Source organism: Pogoniulus pusillus, chromosome 9 (assembly GCF_015220805.1).
Source record: "Pogoniulus pusillus isolate bPogPus1 chromosome 9, bPogPus1.pri, whole genome shotgun sequence".
Classification (NCBI taxonomy): domain Eukaryota; kingdom Metazoa; phylum Chordata; class Aves; order Piciformes; family Lybiidae; genus Pogoniulus; species Pogoniulus pusillus.
In genome coordinates this window covers 14,928,555-14,956,036 of record NC_087272.1, presented here as the reverse complement: position 1 = coordinate 14,956,036, position 27,482 = coordinate 14,928,555, and the positions used below count along the sequence as shown (strand labels likewise).

At 47.3% G+C, this 27,482-nt stretch overlaps 2 protein-coding genes across 12 annotated transcripts in view; one reads left to right on the top strand and one right to left on the bottom strand.

Annotated features, from left to right (window-relative positions):
* The first annotated feature begins 530 nt into the window (after nucleotides 1-530).
* On the top strand, nucleotides 531-5,674 carry MBOAT4 (membrane bound O-acyltransferase domain containing 4). Its single transcript, XM_064149419.1, is given in 5 exon segments — nucleotides 531-704; nucleotides 4,436-4,580; nucleotides 4,583-4,864; nucleotides 4,867-5,048; nucleotides 5,582-5,674. Coding segments are annotated over 5 exon segments (876 nt in total).
* Nucleotides 5,675-6,948: 1,274 nt separating this feature from the next.
* The window catches only part of PRAG1 (PEAK1 related, kinase-activating pseudokinase 1), a 43,834-nt gene continuing 23,300 nt past the window's right edge, over nucleotides 6,949-27,482 (bottom strand). For all 11 annotated transcript variants that reach the window (XM_064148628.1, XM_064148632.1, XM_064148629.1 and 8 more), the window contains 4 exons: nucleotides 24,945-26,779; nucleotides 16,358-16,515; nucleotides 11,692-12,422; nucleotides 6,949-8,273 (listed from right to left, as the gene is read on the bottom strand). In XM_064148628.1, coding sequence (XP_064004698.1) covers nucleotides 7,239-8,273; nucleotides 11,692-12,422; nucleotides 16,358-16,515; nucleotides 24,945-26,779 — 3,759 coding nt within the window. In that variant the 3' untranslated portion in view covers nucleotides 6,949-7,238. The remainder of the gene's footprint in view (nucleotides 8,274-11,691; nucleotides 12,423-16,357; nucleotides 16,516-24,944; nucleotides 26,780-27,482) is intronic.

The following is a 27,482-nucleotide window of genomic DNA, read 5'->3' as shown; positions in this document are numbered from 1 at the left end:
CAGCAGACGTAGCAGACACAGCACACAAGCACACATGCAAACCATGTGTGATACCTGCACATGCACACACAAACAAGTACTGTCTTGGATTTGGGTGGGATTTCACATGTTCCGGCTTGTTTCTTCATCTCTTCTCATCACTGAATACTGCTAAGAGGAACATGGCTCTCTTGACTTCATTCCTTGTGGGTACACTTGCAAATTCCCCTTGCCTGAGCCTTCTCTTGTCCAGGCTGAACAGTAACAGCTGTCTCAGCTTTTCCTCTATCAGAGGTGCTCCAGGCCCTTCATCGTTGTCACTCCTTTGCTAGACTCTCTCCAATATGTATCCATGTCTCTCTTGTACTGGGAACTCTATCACTGAATCCTGCACTTCCAGGTGTGTCTCAGTACTGCTGAGCAAAGGAGTAGGGTCACCCCCCTCCACCTGCTGGCAGTGCTCTGCTGAATGCAGCCCATCAGGCTGGGGGTCCTCTTTGCTCTGGTCCTATTGACAAGGAAGCCCTGAGGACTCTAGTGGAAGTGCTGACATGCAGGTGCTGTGCTGCTGTGAAGAAGGAAGTCCTCTGTCAGCTCAGCTCATTCCGACACTGAAAGACGACATCACCACTGTGATTTACCCTACAAGCCTTGCACTACAGGCTTTGAAGGGCATGGGAACAGTGACACCCATCTTAGAGAAACAGCAGTGCCAGCTCTGGGATGTACTTCATGCTGAAGCTACCTGAGTGTGACAGAAAGGCTGTATTTTGCCTGCTAGGGAGCACCACTCCTGCAGCCCATACCATCCCATTGCATTATTGCACTGTTGGTTTACCCTTCTGCTGTGTTTTCCCCTAAAAGGCAACTCTGCTTCTTCAGCATATGTTAATGTCTGTTCTTTATGAAAGCTACAGGGAAAAATACTGTCTCAAAGCAATCAGGATCACCTGAGGGTGTTAGGACATACACTCTTTCTGGCAGCCAGTGGCAATGCAAATCGTACACAAGTGCTTTATATCTGAGGCAAAGCTTGGTCTGCTTGGCTCCATAACAAGGATCAGAAACATTGTAGCTGCTCCTACCATCTCTGAAAGGAGATGCCAGGACAAAGAACTGTCTCTCCATGAGGCTGGCATATGATGACAAAAGGAATGGAAGAGGAGCAGCCTGCATCCCAAGACCTTTCTTCACTATCACTGTCTACTGCACATGGTCCTTGGATCTGCATACCTCTTGTCTCAGGAGCTCTATGGCAAGGGTAGAGGGGATTCAGCACAGCAGATGGTCTCCAGTGATGTCGGTCCCTGTTATAAATGTCCCAAAATGTTAGGAGGTACAAGAAGACCCATCTCCATCTGGCCTGAAAGAGAAAAAGGAGTTCCTCATAGAATTCTGCCTTGAAAATAAATCACCTCTTTTGCCACTGCTAACACAGGGAAGGGTGCAGTGCTGGCCCCTCGCTCTCACTAAGCTTAGCTGATGTGGCTGAGCTCAAACGTTGCAAGGCAAAAGAAGTGACTTGAGAAAATGAGTATAATTTAATTGATTGCATGCATCCTTAATTGCTGGTTTGGGTGTAGATAAGCACAGAAGACACACAAAATGTAATATGAACTTAGGGAAATGCCTTTCCTTCCCTTTCCTCAGGCACAGCTTCAGACCTCCATGATCACAGCTGCAATATCCTTAAACTACCGAGATGTGGCCCTTTATCCAGGGAGACAGAGGCCCTTGCCACAAGCAGCAGCAGGCCACTTACAGGCAGTGGTCAGCAAATTTAGAATGGCAAGATGTAGAAAAAAGCCAGTGTGGGTCTGGTGCCCAAAAATAAAGGAAGGATTTTTTTTCAGTTTTGTGTTTTGATAATCCAGTGCATTTAATTCTTATTCCTGTCTCATTTAGGTACTTTCATTTCTGCCTGTCACAGACAATTGTAAAGTCCTGAGCTCTGTGGCTGATTCTGCAATGTAACACCACAGGCAGACAGAAATTACCATCTCTGTTTTGTGGATGGGAGTTAAGTGGCTTTCCAAATGTCACAGAAGTCTGAGACAAGAGTTCAGTCCAGACCTCCTGAACCCTACTTAGTGGCCTCACTTACATGCTTTTCTCTGGAGAAAAGACTTGTCAGGCTGACATTTCCTTCAAAAGACATTTTTGCTCTCAAAGCATGCCTTTCACTTTGCTGTGTCCTGCAGCAGATCAGTATAGGCGGCATTACCTCAGGCCACCAAAACTGCTCACAAAACAGCACCAAGAAAGCAACAATACGCTTGCTGGATATTAGCCCAAAGTTAGTATGTGAGTCATAGCTCCTTAGATTTCATGTCCAGAGTTTGCTCTGACAGTGGTCAGCCTCCTCCTCTCACCTGCTGCATTAATTCATTCCTTCACTAGGAGCCAGGCTTTTGCTTGCTTAGTAGATGCAAATGCAGCAAATAATGCTCTCGCACATTCCTCACTACGGCTCACGTGGTAAGATCACACTTCTACTGCCCAGATGGTATAAAATCAGAGGTATGTGCAGTGTGTTAACATTTTCAGTGTGGCTATGGAAATTCATTTCTGCTTCTTGAAAAGCAATGGCATTTTTGCAGGGAATAGCTTGAGCAGGCATTGCAAAGGACCTTCAAAAATATTTACTCAGCAAAGTCAATACTGGACTCCATGGATTTGGCAGAATGGGGGCTGTGAAATCAGGCTGCTGTTGCATGCCATGCATGCTGAAAGTGACATAGAAAAAGATTCTCTTCAGTGCTATCACTCACTCTTAAGGTATACCCTGCACAAATACAGCAAAATACAGCTGGTTTCTTTGCAGTATTTGCTCTAATAACTTCTCCATTGGGGTTTTGATCTCCCACCTTCCTCTTGCCAAATAACTCATCCTGCCATTGTGGTAAGCTTTCCAACATCATGATAGCTTGAAGGAGCAGAATCATTCATAAAAGTGAGACTTGATATATTTTTTAAATCAATTTTTTTTTGTTTGGCTGGGTTTGGTTTTTTTGTGGTGGTTTTGGTTGGGTTTTGTTTGGGGTTTTTTGGGGGTTTTGTTTGGTTGGGTTTTTGTTATTAGCACAGTTCTTTCTGTAACTCAAGGCACCAGTTTTGCAAAGAGAAAGAACTAACCTCTGAGAGTGCCTGAAGATTTTGCTCTGAAGTGCATTCCAGCATGGCACACATGGCAGCTCCAAGAGACTCTTACCTCAGCAGCTCACTCTTGCGGTCTTTGAGGTATATGGCAATGGCCCCAGCATCTGACCAGACAGATAACCAACTTTTCCCACCCACACACAGACCCTGAAACAGAAGCGTTTGAAGGCATCAGCATTGACAAATGCAAAAACTATTTTCCTCTTCCTGCAGATAGAGCTCTCTTCCCTTGGCTCTGCTCTGTTGCATTTTTTTGGTTGGTTGTTGGTTCTTTTTAGGTCCTGCCATGTATAAAAAGGACACATGGCAGCTTTGTTCTTTCTCCAGGCAGGAGAGGCAGTTGAAGAAGCAAAGTGCTTTATGTGCTGGGCACACCTGTTTGACCTCCCTGCAGCCCCATACCAACTGACAGCTTCCCCCTTCACTGCTATCTTCCACCACTTGTGCTTCAGGGCATCTCTCTTTGACTGCACAGTACCTGCTTATCACTGCTGCTGTTGTGCTGAGGGCAGGTGTTACCTTTGGATGCTTTCTGAGGGCTCTCCTGGCCACAGCTGCAGTGAGATGCATGGTAGTAAGCCTCTACTGACTCAGATATGGATGTCTGCATGGTCTGGATGTGAGCCATCTGCAGTCCCCTCCTCTCCACAGTGCAGCTTGTTAAAGCATAAACTGGATCTGAGCAGCCAGGAAGTGGATCCACAGGATGCCAGGTAACTCCCCATCTCTGCCTCACTCCCACTCCTCCTCTTGGTAGGCTACGGGCTCTCAGTCATTTTGTGAGGGTTGAGAGCACCCCAGGTCCCCCATGCTCATGACTCCACAGTTATTAGTCTCCCTTCTGTCTCCATCTGTGTCTCCAGCTGTAGGTGACTGTGGGGGCATGGCACTGCGCTGCACATCCTTGGTGTGTGTGGCCTTGTGCTGCCACTCCAGCATTCCCTTGGAGGAACTCTCAGGTGCCCTCTCTGCCCCCATGCTGCTCACCCAGAAGGCTCTGGCTCTGGCCATCCACAAAGTGCTTGTGCCATTCTGGCTGGCCAAAAGGCTTTGGCAGCAAATGCAGCTCCTCTGCAGCTACCTGCACTTTTTCCCAGCTCTGCTGGGAGGTCCTCGGTGCTCCTTTCACAGGTTTCACTCCTAGACAGAGGCTTGTGGTGTCCTCCCCTGCCTGCTGAGGGCCATCAGCCAATGCTGCCTCAGCATGCTGGCCTGGCAGGGGCTGCTCAGAGGGCTGGCAGGAGGGCTGGCCATGGGCTGCCTGCCGCATGTCTAGGTACGGGTCCTGTGCCTGCAGCTGCCCTGCTATTTGTACTGGGTGCTGGATGAGGCCCTCTTGGGGCTGGCAGGCTTTAGGCCAAAGGCAGGCCAGAGAGACCATGACTTGTGGATGTTGGAGACCATCCATTGCCTGGCCATCTTCACTAGAACCTGGAGCAAGAGCCATCCCACTGGTTGAGGAGATTTGTCTTACAGCGCTGCCTGGCCCAGCCATTCCCTGCCACCTTTGTCTTCTCCACCTGGTGGCATGGTGTCTGACGTGTGCAGGCCTTTGGTTTCCTGTGCTGGGCTATCATGGTGGAGTATGACTACTGCATCCATCCCTTCTGCAGCACCCAGGCTACCTCTCAGGCTGTGAAGCTCCTCCGCCATGGTTCAAGCTGGGTCTTCACACAGCTCACCCTTGCATACATTCTGGTAGCTGTAGATACCGAAAGCTTCTCCATTTCTGTCTGCTCTGAATTTAATGCAGCGGCATCCTTTCCATATCCTATGGCATTGTGCTGCTCCTGCTTGCCAAGAAGCCAAAGCAGAACCTGAGCTGGTCCTGCGTTCACTGGTGTGACTGGTGGTGCATGTCCTTTGCACACATGACCCTGCAGGAGAAGCATGAGCTACCACAGGGGAAGGTATCAGAAAAGCATAGCATTTCTATTTATATGAGGGCAAGAAGCCACCCACCAAATCTCAAAATAAGATGGCTAAAAATGCTACAAAACTACTGTTGGCATCTGATCTGCTGGGTAACAAGGTACCAGGACCAATATCAGTCTCAAGTGCTCCAACTCAAAGGAAAACATTTTGATTAGATTAACATCCAAGCTGTGCAGGTCTTGTGCCAATGTTTGTCACTAAACTGAAGCTAAATGTGCCAATTGGATCTAACCTTGGTTTATGTGGGTTGGTTGGCTACTTCTTGAGTCCCACTAAGTACCCAGCCCAGGCACGGTAGGCTACTCACTCCACATATATCTCCCCCTTGCCAGCACAGCTTGGATTTGTCATGGGAAGGCACTATCTCCTTCAGCACTGTTCTGCAAAACTAACTCCAAATCATTCTCTCTGTTCATGCTTGGAAACAGAGTCATCTCTTCACCTTATCTCTGAAAAACATGGCAGGTTCCTTCAGGCAGCTTCTCCAGATGTTTCATTACTCTGCTAGACATGGAGACTACATGGGGCAAGCCAGAGCCAGACTTTCCAGGGCAATGTGTCCAGGATGGTCCACAGAAGTGGACCCAAGAGTCAGACATAAGAAAGCCAGTGTATTAAAAAAAAACCCTGACAGATACAATTAGAGCCACCCCACATTCTTTCAGCAGGCAGAGACATGCATAGCCTCCTCCCTAAGGGGATCTGGGGAAATTCATTGCAAATGGGTGCCCAGCCAAGGAGCTATCCCCTCCCATCAGCAGCAACCATAGCCAGATTAAAAAAAAAAAAAAAAGATCCAGGTGAGAAGCCTGGAAAGGATTCACAGAAAGTATATGAAGTGTCAAAAAAGCTGGGGAATTAAAATTCCTCTGAGAGCAGGTTGGATCTGGAGGTGAATCAAGGCTGGAGGAAACCACTCATTAATTTCTCCCCATTTTGGACAGAGAGAAGGATAGCTCAGCTAATGACATCATGTCTTGACTAAGCTGACACTGGGCTCTCTCCACGTATCCCAGACTTAACCCTTCTCCAAGGATGGCAGAACTGGTGCCAGGAATAAGGCAGCTCATCTCTGCTTCACACTGGGATGGAAGTGTAAAAGCAGCATGCAACCTTTTGGAAAATTAAGTTTTTCTGAGTAGCAGCATAGCCTCTACCAAACTGAGTGGCTGCTGTATGTCTGGATAGAAGGAAAGTGGCTGGAGGGAGTCAGGCCAACTTCTTCCTCTTCATCACATCCATTAGAGGAACATGTTCACAGCGTACCCAAAGCTACGCATTTCTAATTCGAGCACCAACAGCAACAAGATCCTCCCAGACCTAGCCCTCACTTCCCCCAAGGCCTTGGATGTGAACTGGGGATTTTCCATTTCATTAACTTTACAAGGGGTAATTCCCAGCATGCAGCATCATCCTTATGAACAGATCCATCCCAGGCTCTCTCGCCCTTTCACAATCAACAGCCTGTGGGGCTGCACCAGTGGACAGGAAAGCCATGCTGTATTAGTATCTAACAAAGGTAATAGGCAGCTAATATTGAATTGCCCACAGTGGAAAATACAGCTGAAACACACTGAATTGCCCACAGTGGAAAACTACAGCTGAAACAGAAACAAGCAGTAATTTTCGTTTTTAAAGTGAAAAGCAAAATGTATGCCAAAAAAAAACAACAACAAATACGTGGATTTGAAAGCTTCTCCTGCTTCTCCTTTGCAAAGGAGCATTGAATGAACTGCTTTTGCTCCCCAGGAGAAGCAGACAATCGTTCACGCCTGTTGCCCACTCTGGAGAACAGCAGTGTTCCCAAGCAAAAAAGCTCTGATGCTTGAAGTGAGTGGGATCAGAGGGTTGTCTTATGGGAACAGGAATCAACTGTTCATTAGAAACATGCACACATACAGTTTATTAGTCCACCATTAGACTTACCATACCAAAAAAAAAAAAAAGAGAAAATCCCCCCAAAGAGGAGTTGGTTCCCAGTTTTGCCTGCTCCCAAATCAGCAATGCTGAGGTTATTAAACATTTGATGCAGCTGGAGCTGAGTGTGGAGCAGGAACTGAACATGCATTTGCAGCTGAGATTCAAGCCTCTCATGTATAAAGGGGCTCAACACCTTTTGCTGCAGGAACCAGGAGCCCTCAGCTGCCTCCAAGACACAGCCAAGATCAGAGCAGCTGCAGCAGTTTCAATGTGTGCGAGAGGGAGGCTGGCTCAGCAGACGCTAGGTACTGGCAGCAGAGCCAGTCCTCCAGTTCAATGCTCCGCTCCGTGTCCACAGCCCTCTCTGCAAATTTCATCATGAGCAGTGCACGCTTCATGTCCACCCAGTTCTGAAGTACCCGGCAGAGGGCGTCCTCATGGCTGAAGGGCTGCTCGGTGAGGTCTTTCCGAGGCCCCCAAAGGAGGCACTGCAGCATCCGCTTGGCCTCAGTGATCCGCACACGTTTGATGGGATCTGCTTCCAGTAGCAGGTGGGCCAGCTGCTGGAGCCCCCGGGAGTAGATGGACAGGCTGGGCAGAGCAGGGAGGTCCTCAGGGCTGTACTCCTGCTCCTTGAGATGAACTTTCTCCTCAAAGGGGTTGGGCTGATGCAGCAGCTCATAGATGAGAATACCAGTCTGAAACTCATCAAACTTCTTGTACTGAGAAGCCGATACAATCTCCGGAGCCAGCCGGGCCTGACTCCTCTTCAGTCTGGAGTCTCCAGTTCCTGGCTTCTGTTTGGCTTTCAAGAAATTGCTGATGATGAGGCGGGGTAGGTGTTTGTCATCTTTGGCTTTCACACAGATCATGGGGGGCTTGCAAGGAACAAGCAAGAGGTTCTCTAGACACAGGTCACGATGGATGATGCCATGCTCTTTGAGATGCTCCAGCCCATTGCAGAGCTGGAGGAGCAAGAAGCAAACACGACGTTCATACAGCTCAGGCTTGGCTTGGTGTAATGTCACTGAGTCCCTGACAAAATCAGCAGTGGTCTGGCTCGGCACCTCCCGGGTAATGACCACCACACAGTCATGCTCACTGGCAGTGCGGGTGGGGTGGCCATCCCCAGGCATGCTTTTCCCCACATCTGAGGCCAGCAGCATGCTGGAGGGGACAGAGGCCACAAAGTGGCCACAGTCCTGCTGGATGTTGAAATGGACTGGCACTGCAGGACTGCTATATGAAGCAGCCACCTTGGACTCTTGGGTTTTACAAATCTGTGAGGAGAGAACAAAAGAAAAGTGACAGAGACAGGACAGACACCGGAAGTTCAGAGGTGAGTTCCTAAATCGAGATTTGCAGATGCTAAGGAAGAAATTAGTAAAAGCAGAGTGCACATTAGCTCCTTTAGTACTTTGTTTCTTGGTTTGAGGATCTTTCTTGTCCTGCAACACTCCATCCTGATCAGCCAGATGTCCTCATTTCAGGACATGCATCCCTTGCCAGGCAATGTATTTGCAGAAAAGGAGTACCATAGTCCTTCCATGAGTAACTTCTGCAAATTTTGTTTGATTCCTGAAAGAAGGACCTAGCTTTTAGATTACAGATGTAATTGACATTCCCCTTGTGACCCAGGAGACATGCTGCAGAGGGAAAAACAAAGCCTGTGGCAGAAAGAAGGTGCTGCCTCCATCTCTGGAGATGGTTAACCCTTGCCTGGAAGCTTCACACGACGTGACGTGGTTGCAAAGATGGCCATGTCTGGAGCGAAGTGTGGACCTCCAGCACTTTCTTCCTACCCAGTCTCTTCCCGGTCCTAAGTCCTGGAGTCACTTTCACATTCTCCTCAACCACTCCACTTCCTTGTGTCAACAGCTACTCTCAAATGCCTGATCAACGGCTAATCAACACGCTTAGAAGAAGTAAGAAACCAGCAATAAGCTGTACACATCAGCATAGGGAATAAACACCAAGGAGAAAGCAGGAGCTAACCATGGGCTTAGAAATAAATGAGAGTGCAGCTAACTAAAGGGACAAAAGCATTTTATAACCTGGATTCTCTTAAACCTACTTGACATCTTCACTTTGTTCTGGATTTTAGATTCATGACTGCATTGAAGACTAAAACCCCAATCGAGGTTTATTATAGGAGTGTCCATTAGCTTATGGGGCCTTCTGGCATTTCTGTTATGCACTTCTTTATTTTTTTCCTCTTATCTAGCAACGTATTTAGATCTCACCCCACAGGAATCAGCAACAGGCTGAAACTCAGCATAAAAGGTTTCAAACCCTGGAGCGTGCCACTGCCAGCCACAGCATGCATTCAAAATTGGACGAGAAATCAATTTTGCCTCCGAGTTAAAATAAGTGGAAGAATAGAGAGGAGCTGGAGAAGTGGGCTGCTTTTGTATTCCTTTAGAAAGGGTTTGAATCTAGGCATTTGCAGGTAATCCACTCAGATGGGACTATACTGTGGAGATGGGGCATTTCAAATCCCTATTGTCCTCTCTTTTCTAAACAGAAGTACCCTGCTGTGGCTGCATGCTTTTTCTGTGGGAAGAGAAGCTTTGGAGAGCTAGGCAGGCTGCAGATTAACACAGAGGGCTGCAGAAAGACACAGAAGGTCCCCAAACGCAGAGGAGGCCTTCAAGCCTTCTGCCGAACAAGCCTGCTTGTTCCTCCCATCATAAGGAAGATGTGCAAGGCTTAGGAACTAAGTTGAGGAACTCCTGTGAGAGAGGCGTCTCAGCAAGAATAACCACAACTTTCCTGGCCTTTTTGACTTTGGCTGCACCAGAGACATCCTCCATACAGCAAGCTCCTAGCAAGAGCCTGAGTCTGGCTTAGTCATGCATCCTTAAGTGAAGAAAGCAGCAAAGGCACGGACCATATCTTGGTTTAATTCCTCTAAATCCATTTCATGTAATGCTGGCTCCTAACTGTTTCAGATGTAGCTGTGTCTGCCTGTCCACAGTCCAAACTCTGGCTCCTACTCCTGAGCAGCCTTCTTGACTATGGTCAGATCCTCTGCCCATTTTGAGCTCTTCAAGCCTAATTTTAAGTACAGGTCTGTGATCTTTTTCATGTCAGAAGAATCTGTACCAGAAGTGGTAGCTAGGAATCAGCAAGCTGTGAATTTTCACAACTCTCCACTTCAGCTGCCAAAAGGAAGGTGGCACATAGGAATGCTGCAGGAGGTCTGAGCACGCACATGTGTAAACACATGCACAACTTCACTTTACACTGGCACAGAGCACAGCCCTGCTGGAGTGGGTTTGGCTTTGTTAACCCACTCTGCAGCATACCAAAGGCACGGAGTAAGCCCACATCACACACGGGGACACAAGTGCAGTCCCGTTAAGAGTTTGAAACATCCTGTTCCTGCCTTGGCAAGAATTCATGCACTACAGCCATAGAGCTAAGCCTCTGAACCCCACCTAACAGGGCAGGCAAGAGCAAAGGTGTGTGCATGCCACAGGGAACCACAGATTGAAAAGGAGCACACCAGTTCACCACGCAGCTCTCAGGCTTCAGGAGTAAAGTTGTGATGGATTTAGACATAACACATAAAGAGAAGCTGCAGCTCTGAGCCATTAGGGGTATTGGTACAAGATCTCTTCCTACTCCATTCTGGCTGTTTACAGACCCCTGCTGAGTAGCCTGTACCTCTTTTAGCATACGAACTGGCTTTAAAGCTATCACTTAACTAAAAATATTCTCTTGGGGTTCATAAAGTGGAAACGATTCAGCAGAGGTTTTTTGGATTAGGTTTTTTTCTTGCTTAATGCATCTCTGACAGTGGGGTTTTTTGTTGTTTTGTTGTTTTTTTGTAAGAATCACTTTAGGTTTTGAAAACAACCTGAAAAGTAAGCAGCAATGAGATGTCCCTAGGGTTAAGTCAGAATAGAAAGGCTCTCTATTCAACACGAAATCCATGGGATGTTTATGGAACAGCCTGGATCAGCTCACTTATCCAGGTTTCAAAGAGCTGAACTATTGTACCCCAAGTTTCCATTTCAAACATGGATTCCATGGAGCTATCAGAAAATATGTCAGACCTGACCTTACACAGCATGTCTGGGTCAGCCTCACATTGTTTAACTGAGATCTGCAATATCTTAATGCCTGTAGCTTCAAGAACATATAAGCACTCACATGGTTTCTAGGTCAGACCTTCCACTTAAAAGGTAGGCAGAAGCAAAAAATGCTGTCTTTTGAACAGCCTTTCATCAGTCTGTGCCACCAGGGGCAAATGCCTCTGAGTTTACAACATAGTATTTGCACAAAGACTTTGTAGAGAGAAACTCACTGAGTTTCAAACCCTACTAGTCTGCAGCAATAAGCATCTAACTGGCATTTGTAACAACAAAACTACTTCTCTAAATTAACCTTTTCAAGTGGTAGAGGAAAAGTGGCAATTCTGGAGGGGGTTTTGCTTGCCAAACTTCACCTGTGAGAAAGATAAGCTGAGAAAATAGGCCATTCTGTGCTGATGGTATTTCCCAGAGGTACACCGCTATTTGCTTCCCACACCTTCATTCAAATCTGTACACCAGAAAGGGTGTAAAAGAACCTTAAACTTTCAGTCCCGTCTCAACTCTAGACCCCCTTACAGCCTGGGGCCCCACAACTCTGTCTCATCCTCCCAACTCGAAGATGAAGATAGGCCTGAATACTTCCTGGGCATAGGCTTACCTTTACAGCATAGGTGGTAGAAGGGTCCTTGGAGCAGGTGGCACAGTAGTATATTGCATCCCCTGAATCGCAGCAGGGCTTGTTACACGCCAGCTTGAAAAGCGACCAGTTGTTCTCACTGAAGCGCAGCTCGTTCTTCTGCTCCCTCATGAAGCAGTCCTCACATTTGGCAACCAGGCGGCGCAAGGACTCGGCATAGAGGGCCCCCAGCTTGGTGTACACCCCCTCCTTGCTGTCGATGTTGCTCAGGAGGTTGTGGAGTTGGAGGCTAGAGCCCGATGACACCTGGCTGGACACACTGAGCTGCGAGGAGGAAAGGTTCTGGAGGTTTCTGCTGGGGACACAAGCCCCTGTGCTCTTACCAGTGGCTGCGCCCCAGTAGCCATTTCCTTTGGAGCCTTTCTCCAGGGACTCGGAAGAAGAAAAGGCACTGGGGCGGCTCCCCAGGCGGATGAAGGGAGGCTCCTCTCGGAGGCAGACATTGCTCTCAGAGTGGCTGACATTCAGCCTGGGGCTGGCAGCATCGGCTGCTCTGCTTGAAGACCCCTGTCCCCCAAAAAAGCCATCTGGGGAGGACACCGTTCTGCTTACTGTCTTCTTCTGGGGTAGAGGGGGAGGGCAGCTGGGAGCAGAGGAGAGACTGTCATCACCAGAGTCAGGAAGGAAAGGGACAGAGGGAAACACTTGGCTCTCAACTGGAGGGGGCGAGTGGTTCGGCTCAGATGAATGCCCTAGGAGACAGTGACACACAAGAAGATGCCATGAGTGGCCCTTGCAGGCTGAGAGTGCAGGACCCTCCCCATGTCCCTGTCACCCCTTCAGGGGTTACAGTTACATCAGAACCCTCTGCATCTGTTCACAACTGCAAAGCTTCACTGAAGGGGTTAGGGATCTCATATGTCTAATGCAGCAGGCTAGCAAAGCAGGCTGCAACCAGCCTTCTAGAGAAATGCCCCCCGCCCCCCAAAACCTATCCACTGCGTACACAGTAGTAAAAGGCCAGTAGACGGTAAATATTTAAACTGTGATGTCATCCACGGGGAGGTGAGAATGAAACACTAGGGACGTGCAACTCAAACACAGTCTGCTTCACCTGGGAGCTGCCACCCAGTGCTTCAGCAGTGCAGCATGATAAGGAACAACTCACGCAGCTCCAGCCCTCCAACTGTACCAGAGCAGCCCAAGGAGTGTATCAAACCTGTCTCTTTGTCTCACAGTGGGTGTGGATTACTGGGCCAGGCCTCAGATTTTGGCAATTTCCATCCTTCTGAGGGACTCTGGCCTCTGCACCACTGCCTGTTCTCACTAAAAACCCTAAACTCCAATCATCTCCACATGCCATCCACACATTGATTGGGTTGGAATGGCTGGCTCATTTCAGGCAGCTGTAGCAGCTGTTTTCCTACCCTAGCCAGACTGGAGAGAGTAATACAGGTGTACATTGTGGAGGAGGGGGAAAAAATGAAAAAGATAAATTGAGACTGAAATAAAGAGTAGTAATTTCAGGTCATGGAGACATAATGAATGAGGACTGAAGGGGTCTGCAGGAAAAAGTTAAAGCAGCAACAATTATTTCAAAGAATTTTCTACACCCCTTGAATGACAGGCTTGACCCTTGTTAAACTTGACTCTGACAACATCTCGCATGCAAGTGTAAACCTTGAAAGGTGCATGGTAGGGTTTTACTTCAAACAAGCTCAGCAGATACTGGGATCTATTTCCTTCTTTAAACCCAGCTTCCAAAGCTACCATCCATTCTTCTTGCAAGGCTGCTGGTGAGGGCACTTCCTCACAGCGGCTTTCTGCTTGCTCCACAGGAATGCCCTAGGGCAGTTTCATGTCATCCTACAGCAGGCGCTTGTCTTAGTCACAGCCCTAGTGACTCACCAGCACTGACGCAAAAATTCAAGTGCAGGGGCTTGAGCTCCCAGTCTGCTGTGGCATGTCACCTGCAGGCTCAAAGATGCACCAGTTGTGCCAGAACAGCAATCCCTGTTAGCTGCTCACCACCCAAGACTGAACAGGGTGAAGGCAGGTCCTCTAGTTGTCAGCTACCACAGTGGATGTTGACTGGATCTGTCCCTGTCCCTCCCAACCAGAGTTTGGTACCACGACACCAGTTTTCATTTCACTACCAAGGCCATCTGTATGCCCCTACTGCAATACACCTGTCCCAAACAACAGCATTGAGAGACAGTAATCACAGCATGGTCCGGGCCGGAAGGGACCTCTAGAGATCATCTAGTCCAGTCCCCCTGCTTTCAGCACCAGACCAGCATCCCCACTAAACCAGGTCACCCAGGGCCTTGTAAAGCCTCCCTTTGGAAAACTCCAGGGAAGGGGCCTCAACCACCTCCCTGGGCAACCTGTTCCAGTGCTCCACCACCCTCATAGTAAAGAACTTCTTCCTAACATCCAATCTAAATCTGTTCTTCTCAGGCTTGAACCCATTGCCCATCATCCTGTCACTGCAGGCCTTTGTAAACAATTTCTCTCCATCCTTCCTGTAGGCTCCCTCCAGGTACCGGAAGGCTGCTATTAGGTCCCCCCAGAGCCTCCTCCTCTCTAGACTGAACAAGTACATCTCAGCCTGTCCTCATAGCAGAGGTGCTCCAACTCTTTGATCATTTTCATAGCTGTCCTCTGTACCTGCTCCATCAGCTCCATGTCCATCCTATAAAGAGCTCCAGAACTGGACACAGTACTCCAGGTGAGGTCTCATCAGAACAGAGTAAAGTGGCAGAATCACCTCTCTGCTTGCCACACTTCTTCTGATGCAGCCCAAGATATGATTTGCCTTCTGGGCTGCAAGTGTGCACTGTCTGCTCACGTCCAACTTCTCATCCATCATCACCCCCAAGTCCTGCTCCACAGGGCTGCTAACACCTCATCTCCTAGGCTGTACTGATAAGTGAGGATTCTTCCATCCCAGGTGCAGGACCAAATGTGCAGCACCAATTGCAGCTTCCATAGAAGCTGAGCCTCCTATGCAAGATGGCTTCAGCACCCTATTGCTGACTGCATGCTCAGAAACTGCTCTATGGGAAATGTTGTGAAATAGTGCACATCTCTTGTGCTCCAGTTCTTGGGTGTTGAGCTACCTCCTCTTCGGTCCTTGCCCCAGGTGTCTCTCTACCAAGTCACTGACAGATTGACTGCTCTGCTGTCCAGTTTCAGCTGCTGTGCAGTTAGCTATGGAGCCAATGGCTCAACAGAATTGCATGCCCCAATGCTTTAATTAAAACTCAGAGTTCTGTGTTACACCCCACCAGGTCCACAGGAAAGATCCCTTCTCTTAAAACCCTGTCAAAATCCACAGGCAGGGATCGTTCAGCATGGCATTGCCTGCCACTTCCAGTCCAAGGGCATTTAGCAGAGGATACAGCCAAGAGAAATTCCTCATCATGCAGCCCAAAAGCAACACAGCAGAGTCATCTCTGCCAGAACATGCAGATGAATCCCTGTTTTGAGACAAGATTTACTTGACAGAACAAATGTCAGCACTGGAAGTTCTGGCAACCAGTCCACACACCCAGTCCACTAATGCCAAACTGCTCTTACCGTTTTTTAAATGCGCTGCTGAGCTCTGCCCCAAGCACAAGTTTAATTAATTAAACCCTTTCACAACTTTCCTAACAGTGCTCTCTGCCTTCAGTACAGAGTCCTTCTGGATGACAGGGACTTAAAAGCACCCCTTCACTTCACATTTTAACATCTGACAGCACAGCCAATTAATTTGAGCTTACCTCACCCAGTGACTGACTGTGTAGCTTCTTGCTTGCATTGGCAAGAAGAAATAAATTCATATTATTCATTTAAAAACACATCATTCCTGAGATGAGTTGAAACAACTGCTTCTGATAGTGGAGGCAGAGAAATCCTCTTCTCCCATATGATTTTTGGTAGCAAATTGCTTCTGTGCCCAGCATGTAAAGATCAAACTTATGCTAGTTTGTCTTCCCCCTCTACAATTTCCTGGTATGGTCTCACTCTCAGACTCCAAGATAGAGGTGGGAAAATGGAGTTTCCAGAGCTCTGGCTCTTAATTTTACTGCTGCACATTGTTGCTCTTGGAAAGACAGAACTTCCACTACACAAAGGTCGCTTTTGCAAAAGAGACACATTCTGAGCTGCTGAACAAGTCAGTGCATGTTTAAGTTAAGCACTGGTGAAAAAAAGTGACTTCATAGTTAGTGGTTTTTTTAATCTCAGGTAAATGAGTGCAGGCAGATTTTTTTTTTCCCTTTAAGAATTAAATGGTAACACAGTGCAAAAGAAAGATCACCTCCACCACAAGACTCCCTTTGGTACTCCTCTAATATATGCAGCACTTCCTATGTCATGGCTACTTGCAACCTCAAACAATGTATGAAGCACGTGCAGGATAAGGACAATTGCTTTCAGGTGGAGGTTTTGTCCAGACAAAAGGAGAGCTGCAGGATGAATGCCTCTGGCACTTGCCAAATGAAATAGAAAAAAGGCCATGATGTTGGCCTGACTGCCACATTCATCTTAAATGCATTAAGAGGCAGAAGGGCAGGAGAAGTATAAAGATGAAGGGTTGCTGGGGGAACGAAGCGACTGCGCCCACATGCTCCCTGTTCTGAAAATGCTGCCCGAACAAAAAAGGGCAGCGCTACCTCTCCCACACCCAGTGGTCACTTACTGCCATCACTGCCGGTCTGTGTGTCAGAGTCAAGGCTGTCACTGGATCCAGCTGTGAAGCTGACATGCACACTCCTGAAAGGTGGGCTGAGGCTTTCAGCAGAGCTGTTGCTGACCCTCTCCAAATCAGTGTTATTTGGGTTCATTTTCAGAATGTTCCTAAAGAGAATGAAAAAGAAGAGTCAGGAGACGGATAGCAAAGGATACATTGCATATACTTGTCCATGGAGACTCAAGCCAAGAGCAGCCTTAGCTTGATCTCTGCCCATCCATAGAGACACTGCACAGCCTTATACCATGCCATAGCACCTCATCCCTGTGCACTTTTCTTCTTTTTGTGGCCCATGGGGATTGTATCTCACTGACACTGAAAAGGTTACAGGCTTGTGGCCTCCATGTTAGTCCCTCATGACAAACCAACTGAGCTTGTACAGAGACAGAACTACTGAGCCAACAGCATCCAACCCCAGAATGTGCTTTCTTTGCTTAGCACATGTCAGGTCCTGGAACAGATCCCATCTTGGCCATCATCACTGGGAAATGGGGACCCACCAGTGTTTGCTGTCAGTAATTTTCTCAAGTGAAGGGAGTGGCATCACCCTTCCCATTTTATATAAGGACAGGTTGAGGCTAGGTGTCAGAACCCAATTCCGTCATACAAGAGGCATAAGAAGAGTCAATCCTAGCCGCTGTTGTCTCCCCAGGGCATCACAGTAACCACTGACGCTTCCCAAAAGAAGCAGCACTTCTGCTGAAAACAAGCATCTGCCAAACTCGGGACCTACCCTGCCACTTTTAATGTATTCTTACAGTTTTCCTTGCAGCTTCCATCTAAAAATATAAACAAATAAACCATAACCCGGGCTTAAACCCTGCCAAGTCACAGTTTAAGTGATCAATTTTAAGCAAGCAGGGCTCTTTTTGCCAAGATAAAGAATCTCCCCTGCATTTTCTTCATTTTTCCCTCCCCTGAAAACAAGACAAACTGTTGAAATCAGGCAGCACACCAGATCACAAACACTGCTAGCTTTGGTACAGTTCAGACTCGCTATCGGCCAGAAAATGAAGGTTATCAGTCCACATTTTTTAAGTAAAACTGTCAATCCGCTGATAAAATTCAACATGTTGTTGATCAAGAACGTAAAAAGGTTAGTGGCAAACTCGAAAAAAACCAAAGGACTTGCACCAGCTATCTTGCTGGAAGGTATCCATCCTTTCCTAATCAGACGGCTGAATGGCTGCTGAGAAAGGCAAACAAAAGACATGCGTAACTGTCTTCTTGTAGCACCCCGTTCACACACAGAGGATCCCTTCTCTTCCAAAACTCTCAAGCACAAGAGATGCTATGAGCAATTTTTCATTTGAGGATTGAAAAATGTTTTGTTCCCCATACAGACAAAGCACTGACTCTCATGTCCACACCACCACATGGAGAGCAGAGTGTATGAGAAGCCCGGAAGAAACTTCTGCCAGACTTCCTCATTTGCCGGAGCAGTCTTGGTCTAAAAATATTCAGGAGCAGATGAAAATAAGACTCTAAAAAACACCTCACATATAACTGAGCAGAGTCATTGGTCTTGTACCAGTGATGATTTTAGCACAGCAAGCCTCTTGGAGGCAACTGAAAAAAACTTCACAGTACACCACACAGGTCACAGTTAAGAAACAGTGAGAGAGAGAGACGCATACAGGTTTTTAGCTCTGTTACATTCATGCTGTTGGAAGCAGCGAACTGGACTTGAATCCTTTAAAAAATATTAAGATGTAACTTCATCTTATAACTTTCTCGGACATTAAATTTTTTGTAATCTGGGGGGGAAAATCCACATGGGGATACACCGATGCAGGTAACCTGTCTAACCTGTTGAGAATCAAGGAAGCGTTTGAATCCATAAGAAAAGAAGATTTTGCAAGAGAGCCACTCTCGATTCGCACAGCTGAGAGGTTTCCTGATACATTCCTCCCGCCACCCCCGCAACCTTCTCCAAGAAAAGCTGGTGCATTTCTGCCTCCTTCCCATCACTTAAACACAAATCCATAGAGCTGCCTTACCATTCCCGCACTCAGAGAGAGATGGGACTTTGCTCAGCGAGGTCCAAGGTCCAGTGCACACAGCCACACCTATTCCTCCAAGCAGCCTCGCTGGCTGCTGCCTTTGCCGAGCTCAGCGTCGCAGTGAAGTCAGATGTACAGAGAGCCCTGTTTCCTCTCCGTACTGCTGTGACTTATGTAAAATGCAGTTCCTGAACAGGCACACCGAAATAGAAATTGTTTGCCGCTTAAACGACATCCTGCTCTTGTTTCAGATGCTACAGTTGGGTCAGCTAATATTGTCTGCAAAGACCTCTGCTTTACATCTCTCCCTTTTCCTACGGGCTGCTTGAAGCTCTGGCTGCAGGCTGTACAGACTAAAACACCACCCACTATACCAGAGAAATACTGAAAACCCTTGCTAGGGTCAAACTCTCCCATTTCAGTAAAATTCCACCCCAAGAGCTGAACAGCTTGTGGCTGCGACAGGCTATGGGATGCTGATTTATAGCTCACCTGAGCTTCCTCTGCTTCGCTAGCGTTCCTTCTACCACATGTGACCTCAAGGGCACAGGTGCCTCTTCTCCGTCTCACCCTTTTCACCAAAGGACAATAGAAACAGATAGCATCAACCCATCTTAAGCTTGAAAGTATCATTGGGATTGCTCTTCCAGCCCCCACCAGCTTGCTAACATCTGTGAGCTCCACTCACCTTCAGGGAGACACAGTGGTAGTTAATTGGCCTCCATTTAAAAAATCGGCGCTCTGCACCTTAAATGTAACTGGCAGCTACAAGAGAGTGCCAGTGCCTAAAGAACAGGTCGCAAGGAGCAGCTCTCTCAATCTAATAGCCTAGAAAGACAGGATTTCCAGGTCTCCAAATTACTCTGGTGCCTCTAAATGCACTTGAATTACTCAACATCCTCCCTGCAACACGCCGGCATACTCAAGCAACCCTTCCTGTTCACTATGGCCCAGTTTTCACATCCTAAACAATTTCATCCAGCTGGCTTTCCACACAATTCCCACAGCCCTGCCTAAAACAAGTAAAGGTTGAAAGCAGTGGTCTTGTTAAAAAAAAAAAAGAAAGAAAGAAAACCAAGAAAACCCCAGAAACAACAGTCTGGAGTTCTAGAACACTGCAGAGACAAGGATCATTTCACATGCCCAGTGTTGCATCTCCAGCCAGGACATGCTTCATCTTTCCTGTGTTTCCAATCTGAGCAGTAGCCACGTGTTCAATATCACGTTTCTTAATAGACTGCAGTCCCATCTGATGCTGCTGCACGACCCCAGCGTCACTGACTGTGCGCTTTGCACTTCTCACAGCGTGGAGACAGGCAGCAAAACATGACTCTGAACCACAGCAGACACATGTGCCTTGGGACATCACCCTCAAGGATCTCTCCAGTTCCAGGTATGCCTTCGCCTTAGATTTCCTGACTGAGATTTGACATGCAGATCTGGTTACCTTCCAAAAGTGCAAGGGGCAGGGAGGTTTTGAGAGGGGAGAAAGGGCCACTCAGACACCACAGCTGCAAGCCTCCTGCTTGCTTCTTTCCAGCAGCAACCACACACACAGCCTCTTGGCAGCAGCAGAGGATGCTGGATGGTATCTCTGCACTGTGCAGAGACCTGATCACAAGGAACACCCACTCTGCAGCCCTGTCATAGGGGTTTCCTGGCCTTACTGTGCCAGCAAGAGAGGATTACTTCTTCTCAGGATAAGTGACAGGACTTGAATAGGTAACAGAGATGCTGAGGTCTACAAATCATCCAACAGGGGAATGAAGCAGAGGAGAGCAGAAAATACACACAATCCACACAGCACCCCAGCAGAAGTCTGGTGATATTGTCAACCCTCTCCCAAAATAATATACTGGAACTAATGCACAGATGCCAGGCTGCATTACAGTATCAAACACAACACATGGTTGGGCATAATTGTTACACAAGAGGAAAAAACGTGTACCATATGCTTGTCCATCACGAAACATGAATAATTATATCTTTCTCCTCCCTCCACTACTGTTTCTTCCATCATCTTTCCCAGTATGCACAGAGCAGTTAAAAATCAGCTTTACAGGAACTTACAACATTTGAGGCTTGGGTTTGTACTTCTGCTACAAGCTGGCAATAGTGGAGATATCAAAATCAAGGTGAAGGAAAAAGAGGATTTCGAAATACTCCTCACTTTGTCCAGAGAACTACACTGCCTCTCCCTGTATCAAAAGCCTTTACATAGTGCAGGTTAAGTTGAAACAAAGTTTTGGAGTCATGCAAGAGGATATTTTGATGGGATACAGAAGTAAGGTGGCAAATGGGTTAAAAAAAAGAAATTTCTGTATGCTCCAATATGGTGAAGAAAAACGGGGGGTAAAGAAGACACCTAATTTTAATCTCCAACTCTGCACTTTAAGTAGTAAGACAGGAAGCACACAGAAAAGCAAATTACTCTCATTTTAAAAGAAACAAGCTCTCTGAAAAGATTGGCAGATAAATCACAACCTTTTAAAAATGATTCACTGGCAGAAGCATCATGAGAACTTCCTGATTAGTTTCAGACAAAAGAACACAGAGGAAATCCAAAAGGTGTATTCCCTCCCTGTCCTGGGGCATGATTCTCTCTCCTGCTTGAACCATTATCTTTCCTTCCGTGGTTGCTTTATTTGTGTTTTAATCATTAATTACATATTTAAATAGACTCCATCCAGAGATTCTTATTAATTAGTTGATTACTATTATTTTAATAACAAGAGTCTGGTTTGTCTCAGACCAAGCAGCAAGTCCTTTCTGTTATCCGTAGTCACAGAGAAGAGGGTCAACATTTGTGAGCCTTGTGATTTCTGATTGCAATTGTAATTGCCACAGCAGCTCCATGCAGCCAGGCTGCTTTTGTCACCAGGGTACGGCTTGACACTGAGCTGCAAAGAGCAGGCGTCTTGGGAATGGTAAAGAATGGAGAATATTCTGTCTCGGGTGCAACACTCCTCCCTCACAGGCTGAATCCTGGCAAGGAACACACAGCACAGTCCCACTAGGCAGCATTACCTCCCCAGCGTGGAGCAAATCTAGCTCTTCTCCTGCCGATCGGGTTGCCAACACTGTCTTGTAATGCTCTTGTTTTCTGTTCCCTCTAGCAACAAGCGGTGGCAGCAGTGCTGTAGCATGCAATCCTGGCAACCTTGTTTCATTTGTCCTGTCCGTTTTCAGCCGTGGCGGGATGCAGGATGTGCCATGAGAAAATTTCAAAAGCTATCTACGGCACTACCTTTTGAAGGCAGCATTAATTACGGTGAAAATAGGTCAAGAGTCAACAGCTCAAGATGCAAAACAGCATCACTGTTTCCTGTCTTTAAGAAGCACATGAAATATATTCACTGCCAAAGTTTTGTAGGCTAGAAGGAACCATGAGGATCATTCAGCCTGATCCTCTACATCAGAGACATAAATTTCAGCAAAGATTCATTCCCTGTGCCAAGAAACTGAAGGCCATGATAGAGCATTTCACACCAAAAAAGCTATAAACCATCATTGTGCATACCAAGTCCTTGGGATCCTAGATCCTCTGGTGAGGCCTTTCCTTAGCCAACTACCTTCCCAGCCTTTGGAATAAGACTAGCCATCATTTTCCCTTTCCAATATATTCCCTCTTGTAATTAAACTAATTTTCCATTCCATTTCAGACCAAGAAAACCTTAAATATCTATAATCTTTCAAACAAGTTTTCTTTAACATAAGCAGTTAAGTTTAATGAGGAAAGTCAAATAGCCAGGCTTCATTTTCCAGCATAAAATCAAATACCTTGCTGCAGCTTCATATCCAGAAAGAAAAAAAGGTGGTTACACACCTTTTTTCCAGCTGAAATGAATCCTGGCTTCTTAAATGCCACAGCCAGGTCTACACTGTTTTTATCTCTGTCCATTGAGCCTTTGCAGCTGTGCCACCATGGGGCGTCTTGAGATGAGGTGCTCTGTCCCTCCAAAGGATTATGTAAACATAAGTACTGGTGGCTCTTCCTTTACAAATAGGCACATACCAACAGACTGCCCAAGCCTAGGCAAGTATGGATATGTCTCAGAGGCACCGTCCATGCAAGACCTCCCTGCTTCAGGCATTTGGCTGCAGCCCAGGAGAACCAGAGGTTATGTTACTTCAGCACCAGGTCAGAGTCATGGTGTGGCCCAAATCTGCAAGCAATGACTGCCCAGGGTCACATAATCTTGCTATGGTGTTTTTAACCACTGGTGCTTGTAGCTATTCCTCCCACCACCAGGCACAGGTAACAGCACCCTGGACCCAGCACTGACATATTCAGAGAAGCCACACTTGAGATGAAAACAAGTGCAAACAGATACAGCACCCAGCTGGGTTTGCATGACTTGAGAAACCTGCCATCTGATCAAATCGCTCCTCAGGCCAGCTGTGCAGAAGTTCGGTAGCTGGAGGGAGGGCTATGCTCTTTCAGTAAAACCCCCAGGGCTCACCTGCAGGCATCAAGGCATTTAGGAGACAAATACATGTAGCACAACACATGGCCTACAGCTATAGGTGGTAAGAACAATGACAACACCTATCCCAACCATCTGACAGGATTTATGGCTCCATTTCCCTGATCACTTTTGCACAGACTTTCTAGCACAGATGCTTTCAGGATGACTCAGAAGTAACTGTTATAGCTGTCACAGCCCAATCACACAAAGGAGAATGAAACAGCCCCTCCAAGGAGCAGAAAATTTTCAACACCACTAAGGTCCGATTGTCATAACTCCATGTGGAGGACAACAGCAGGACATGATCCTTGCTTGGAGCACAACTAGTCCAAGTTACCCAGGCAAGGAAACAACTTGATGCATCAAGAAGTCCCTTGTTCCACTCCCAGCCCTCAGGAAGGCAGCAAGGAAACTCCAAAGCACTGCCAGGAAAATATCCTTACAGATGGTTCTGCACAGCTGCTCCTCCACGAGAGGAAGGAGGCCCTAGTACTTGCAAGTGGAAGATGCTGCTGGGATATATATTGCTGAGTTTGAGTGCCACCACCCTTCTTGGCCTGCCCTGTGACCTGTGCTCCACAGAAGAAGGAACTAGGTTCTGGAGGACTTTTAACAGGCAGTTTGGTATTTCCTAAATTATCACTGCTTGACAGCATCATACCATCTCTTTTGGGCCTCGACAGCACCTCTTGTAGCAAATACAACCACGAGCCAGAGGCCAATGCAAGACACCAAATGACAGCAGCCACAAAGGTTCAGTCATAGCTAAAGCACATTGTAATGTTGTTTAAGGCAATGAAGCTCATCCTTTACCTTCCTCGGACTCCAACAGACTTGTAGCATCATAGCAGGAAGCTCAGTACCAAGGAGAACTAAAGCCTTTTGTTCATCTCATCCCTTTCCTTAAGAAACCTAATTTGTCCACAATTTGGTCAATTTAAAGCACTTGTTCTCTGTGTTGGCCAACCCTAAAAACATTGATAATTCCACGTAAGAACAAAACAGAGGATGGGCCAACTCAACCATGGTCTCAACCTGGAGGTCACAAAGCTTGACCATGGACCCCAAGAGCAAGATATTCTCTGAATATCCAACCCCTCTTCTCTCAACTTTTACACCAAGGAACTGGAGTCATATCTGTTGTGCAATGCACAATTCCAGGAAACAAATATAATAAACAGACACCCATAGAATGCAAAACTCTCCCTCCCCAGTTCACTCAGACAACCTAATCCATTAGTTGCAAGGAAAGAAAATCAATTTTGCTTCCTCCATTTTCTCTCTTTGATTTTTTTTTCACACAGCTGCAGATACTGAATGCACTCAAAGTATCGGAAGCCTGCTTTTTTAATTGCTTAATAGAGCTACTTCCTTCCCAGATGGACAGCTCTCCCTCATTCACATTTGTCTTCTAAGGCATGCTGTTGTCCTGCCTGCAAACCTGACTTAGAGAAGAGAGGCGAGGGGAAGACTTCCTGAAGTCAGGCCGTTCCCACACATCATGAGTGCATGTTAGGCAGGCTCCAATTACCTGCTTGCAGGCAAGAAGTCCTCTCTGAGAAATTGCACCTTCAAAAATTAACTTTGAAAGCGAAAAAAAAACTGAAAACAAGGATTTCAGAAGTTCTTGCTATTAGCACCAAGTTCCACCTACAAGTGGAGCTTGCAAACTCATTTTTTTTTTAATGCTCTTCAACATCAAGGAGCTGTGCCAAGACTGAATGGAGCTGGCCTGGAAAATACCAGTCATCTTGGGCATGGACCTTGCTCTCACTTGAATATTGGGACCCAAGAACATACTTCGCAGACTTGAAGGGCTTTTGCAAGTGTCCATGGCATTTGAAACACCACTTGCAAAGAAGTGACAGCTTTCCAGAGTAAAAAGGTTAATCGTTTTTTCAGGCGTGCAGTCACCTCCCTGAAAGCCCACTTTGGAACAGAAGAGAAATGAAAAAAGAATGGGTAGCACCTTCTAGTCAACAAATCCTATCACCAAATGTCCCAACTGCAAATGGTTAATAGGGCCATTAACAGACAACGACACACAGACTCACAAGACTGTACCTGGTCTGCTTCTTTGGTGGTGGTGGTGGTGGTGCAAACTCCACACCATTGCTCTTATCTTTAGGGTAATCAAAGGAGAAAGATGATGATTTGCTGATCCCAGTTTGACTCTCCACCATCGGGCCATCATCCACAAGGTTACCACCAGCTCTTCCATTCTCAGCTCCCATTGCCCATGTGTGAGCTAAGAGCTCACATTCTTCCTCCTGCTCCTCCTCCTCCTCTTCCTCTATTCGGCACTGCTTGGTCCATGTTGGGGTGTAGTATTTCTGCCTCCTGTCATAGGATGCACTTGCCAAACTCCTCTTGGCCTCATTCACAGGGACCCCATTGATATGAGCACATGGGGAAGTAGCTGTCCCAAAGGTGCTTGTATCAGTACAGCTCTTTGGCAGCTGAATGGCAGCTCTGTCATGGCTGTTGTCATCACCAAACCTTGCCTGGGAGCTTACTGAGGACACGTGGTTCCCCTCACTGCCTGGCTGGCTGTTTTTTGACATCTTTGGGGGAATGGCAGGACTCTCAGTAACTGAGGTCTTAGTGGATGCTGCCAGAGGAAATCTTGGGCTGCTTTCACTTCCAGGTGCTTGAAAAATCTCTCCAGGTTCAACGGTAGGTGCTGAAGTCCCAAAATCAGGGTGGGAAGTGGGACTGATACATGGCCACTGAACTCCCACTGCTGAGTCAGGGCTGCTGAGGAATATTGTCTTGTGATCATCCTCGGTGTGTGCCGTCATTACAGTGATCTTTGCTGCCACCTGGCCAGTGGAGTCCTGATATTCCTTCTCAGTGCCCAAAGTCCAGCTGCCATCTCTTTTTATCCCATCAGTTTGCTCCTTGCCAATACCACGGGCCAGTTTCTCCATTTTTGGCTGTCCACTGACAGCCTTCAGCTGCACTTTTTTCCTCTTGGTGCTCTCGGCATAGATGGGATCACCGCGGGCTGGCTCAGCAAGGTGAAGGTGCTGTGGCTCCACAAGAGCCTGCTGAGGGGTGCTCAAACCCTCAGGCTGCAAGTCTCTGGTAACAGAGAGCTCTCCAGAAACAGGCAAGTCCTCAGAATTCCAGGATAAAGCAAAGGCAGTTGCCTTGCTGCTCCCCATGGTCTCAGGGAGGGCAGTAGTCTTAGTGTGGAGAGTCAGCTTTTTCCTCTCTGAACACAAAGCATAGGAGAGAGGATCAGCCTGGTCTTTCGTGATGCAGAAGGCCACATTCACAGTTCTATGTTCCTCTTCACCAAACTTGACTGCTCTGCCACTTGGCCTGGGAATCTCAGGAGCATCCTGCTGCCTCCATCCACAGGGAATTGGGCTCTCCTTCTCGCACCAGGCATTCCTCCCCTCTGCACAATGTGGCTTCCATGAGACAGCGCACTGGCTGTGGCAGTCAGTGATTGAACAGTACTCACCCCCTTCACTTTCAAAATCAGAGGACAGGTGACTGCAGTCACTCTCCAAGGGGAGCATTACTCCTTCTCTGGCTTGGGAAGGAGGGTTTCTGATGGCATTCACAGTGTTTCTGTCCCCCAGGGAAGATGGATTAGGGGAGGGGGCCCAATGTGGCAGGGGAAACTTGTCTTTGGCTCTGTCCTCCCGCTTGCCCACCTCACCCACAAGCATCAGGCTGTGGATGGAGACATTTCTCTCCACTCGACTCTCAAGGCTGCGCAGACCCACCGTGGAGTAGCTAGGAGGACAGCAAGACAAGCAGTCGCTGGACGGGTTGTGAAGGAAGGGCTTTCTCACATCACCATTGCCAAAACTGTCAAGGCAGATCCTCTGTGCATCTCCTGATTTCAGAAGCAGTTGTTTGCCAGAAACCATGCCCCAGCTGACCTGCACAGGCCAAAGAGACAAGTACACCATCAGGATGTGCATATTCAAAATGAAATCTTAAAAGCAAAAGGAAGAAAGCTCAGAGCTGTAGAACAGTCCTCTGGTGTTCACCATCTGTTTTGCTCTGTGATCACCTCACCTTACTTAAACTACACTTGTCCTATTTCCTGAACTATCTGCAATCCTTGTATTACCAACAATGGGCAATGCAAAATAAGGCATTCTCCTTTCTATGGGTTTGCTGCCAGAGACATGTCCAGCCTGTCATCCTGTATGCAGATCACCATGCAATTAAAGTTTTAGAGAAGGAAAGAATATTGTACCTCTCTCTGCTTATTTTTATTTCATTTCACACAAACACAGGATGTCACTGGGACAGCAGCTTGGCCATGCTCAGCATGGGGGCAGGTAGGGAAGTGTATCTGAAATCTCTTCATCTGAGGGAGATCTATCCTGCTTGCCAAGGGAGGAGCGAGAGAGGCAGAGGGTAACACATGCATGCAAAGCACACACCCCCCACACACACCTCCTCATCCCAGAGTGACAGAATCCACTCCCATAGTGCAAAACTCAACCTGGGGCCAAATCTGTTTGTACAGATCAAACCTCACCAACAATGGCAGCCTGCAGTTGTGTGCCCTTTACCCCTAGAAAATAAACAAGGAAGAACGACGGGAAGCTAAAAGAGAGCTGGTAAGCCCTG